The sequence below is a fragment of the Eimeria mitis genome, genomic scaffold (genome assembly GCF_000499745.2).
Source record: "Eimeria mitis Houghton genomic scaffold, Emh_scaff1286, whole genome shotgun sequence".
Taxonomy (NCBI): Eukaryota; Apicomplexa; class Conoidasida; order Eucoccidiorida; family Eimeriidae; genus Eimeria; species Eimeria mitis.
In genome coordinates, this window is record NW_013568593.1 from 3,942 (window position 1) to 5,351 (window position 1,410).

The 1,410-nt window shown below is 50.9% G+C and overlaps 1 protein-coding gene across 1 annotated transcript in view; it reads left to right on the plus strand.

Moving 5' to 3' along the window:
• EMH_0033760 (uncharacterized protein) overlaps nt 1–1,410 on the plus strand; it is a gene marked incomplete at both ends in the record, with an annotated part of 5,412 nt that overhangs the window by 1,599 nt on the left and 2,403 nt on the right. Inside the window, 4 exons of the mRNA XM_013494787.1 lie at nt 21–73; nt 213–298; nt 460–555; nt 833–1,009. Coding sequence (XP_013350241.1) covers nt 21–73; nt 213–298; nt 460–555; nt 833–1,009 — 412 coding nt within the window. The remainder of the gene's footprint in view (nt 1–20; nt 74–212; nt 299–459; nt 556–832; nt 1,010–1,410) is intronic.

Below are 1,410 nucleotides of genomic sequence, written 5' to 3' on the forward strand. Positions count from 1 at the left end.
AGCTGATGTTGCTAGTGCAGGAGATTCTAACAAACAGAGGGTGGCTCTTAGTGGAGACGGTGTCGCTTGTGCTGTTGCTGTTCCTGCTGCTGCTGCTGGTATTGATGCTGCTGGTGTTGTTTCTTCTGCTGGTGCTGGAGCTCTGGCTCCAGTGACTACTGCATGTAGTGCAGCAGTTGCAGCTGTTTTTGCTGCTGCTGCTGGTGCTGCAGGCTCTGGACGATGGTCATGCTTTGCTCTCTAGGAATTCTCCTCATTGCCAAGCCGGGCGGCATGAGCGAGGCGCTGGGTGGCGGCAGTAAACCTCTATCCCTAAGCCATCACCATTGGATGTAGTGCTCGTCTTGGGGTGTATTGGGGTTAAATTTCAGTAGTTATTTCTCAGCAACCCTCTACAAAACAAACACAAACACGAACTGATCCCCTGATGATGCTGCCGCTTTTTCTATTTGCCTGCAGCAACACCGGCGGAGAATTCGGGGAGCGAAGTTCCAATGATTGACAATCTGAACAAAGGAGGGGCTTTCATTATTCTCGTGGTTGGCGCTTTTCTGCGTAAACCCGAAAACCCTAACACCCTAAACCCTAAACCCTAAACCCTAATCCTCAATCCAACTCCGCAACCCTCAATCCAACAAGTGGCGGTTCATAGCAAACCACATAGAGGGAGATCGGCTTTAAATGCATTGGTTGTTGGGTTTCGTGGTAGGGTGTGTCAGTGTAGGGAGGTCTATGGTTTGAAATAACAAGAAGAGAAAGGGTTTAGGGTTTAGGGTTTAGGGTTTAAAACAACCAGCCTGTGGACTTTCAGGTGTGTGTGTGTGCTCTGCAGACGGAGTTTCGTTTGTGCTGGGACGACACGTAGCCAAACGGGGGCCCCCAATTCTTTCAATTTTGTTGATGATGTTTTTCGGCCTTCTCTCATTCTTGCCTCTCGTTCTTATCCTATCACCATTTCAGATGAGCTTCTTTAGGGAGCTCGAGCCCACTCAGTGGGCTGCACTGTCAGGTAAACAAACCCCTCTCCTTATAGGCGCAAACGCCATCCACCTGCTGTTGCTTCTGGCTGATGCTGCCTCTGGCTGCTGCTCCTTCTCGCAGCTGCTGCTTCTCGCTGCTGCTGCTTCTTGCTGCTGTTGTTTGTTGCAAGGAGCGCACTGCAGCCCTGCATTAGGGGCATCTCCCTCTCCCGTACTGAGTTCGCAGGTGTATCGGGGTAGCACAGCATAAGGTGTATTGCATCGTTTACATATTGTGCTTTAGATGTTCTGAAACTTGAATATTTATACCCTAAACCCTCGTGGTTTGCTTGGCTGGGCGTGGCTGGGTTTCTGCAGTGCTGCCCTGTCTGGGCTTGGGGGCACAGCTCTGCCTCATCACTGCGCTGGAAACTGAATCTGCTGCGACGAT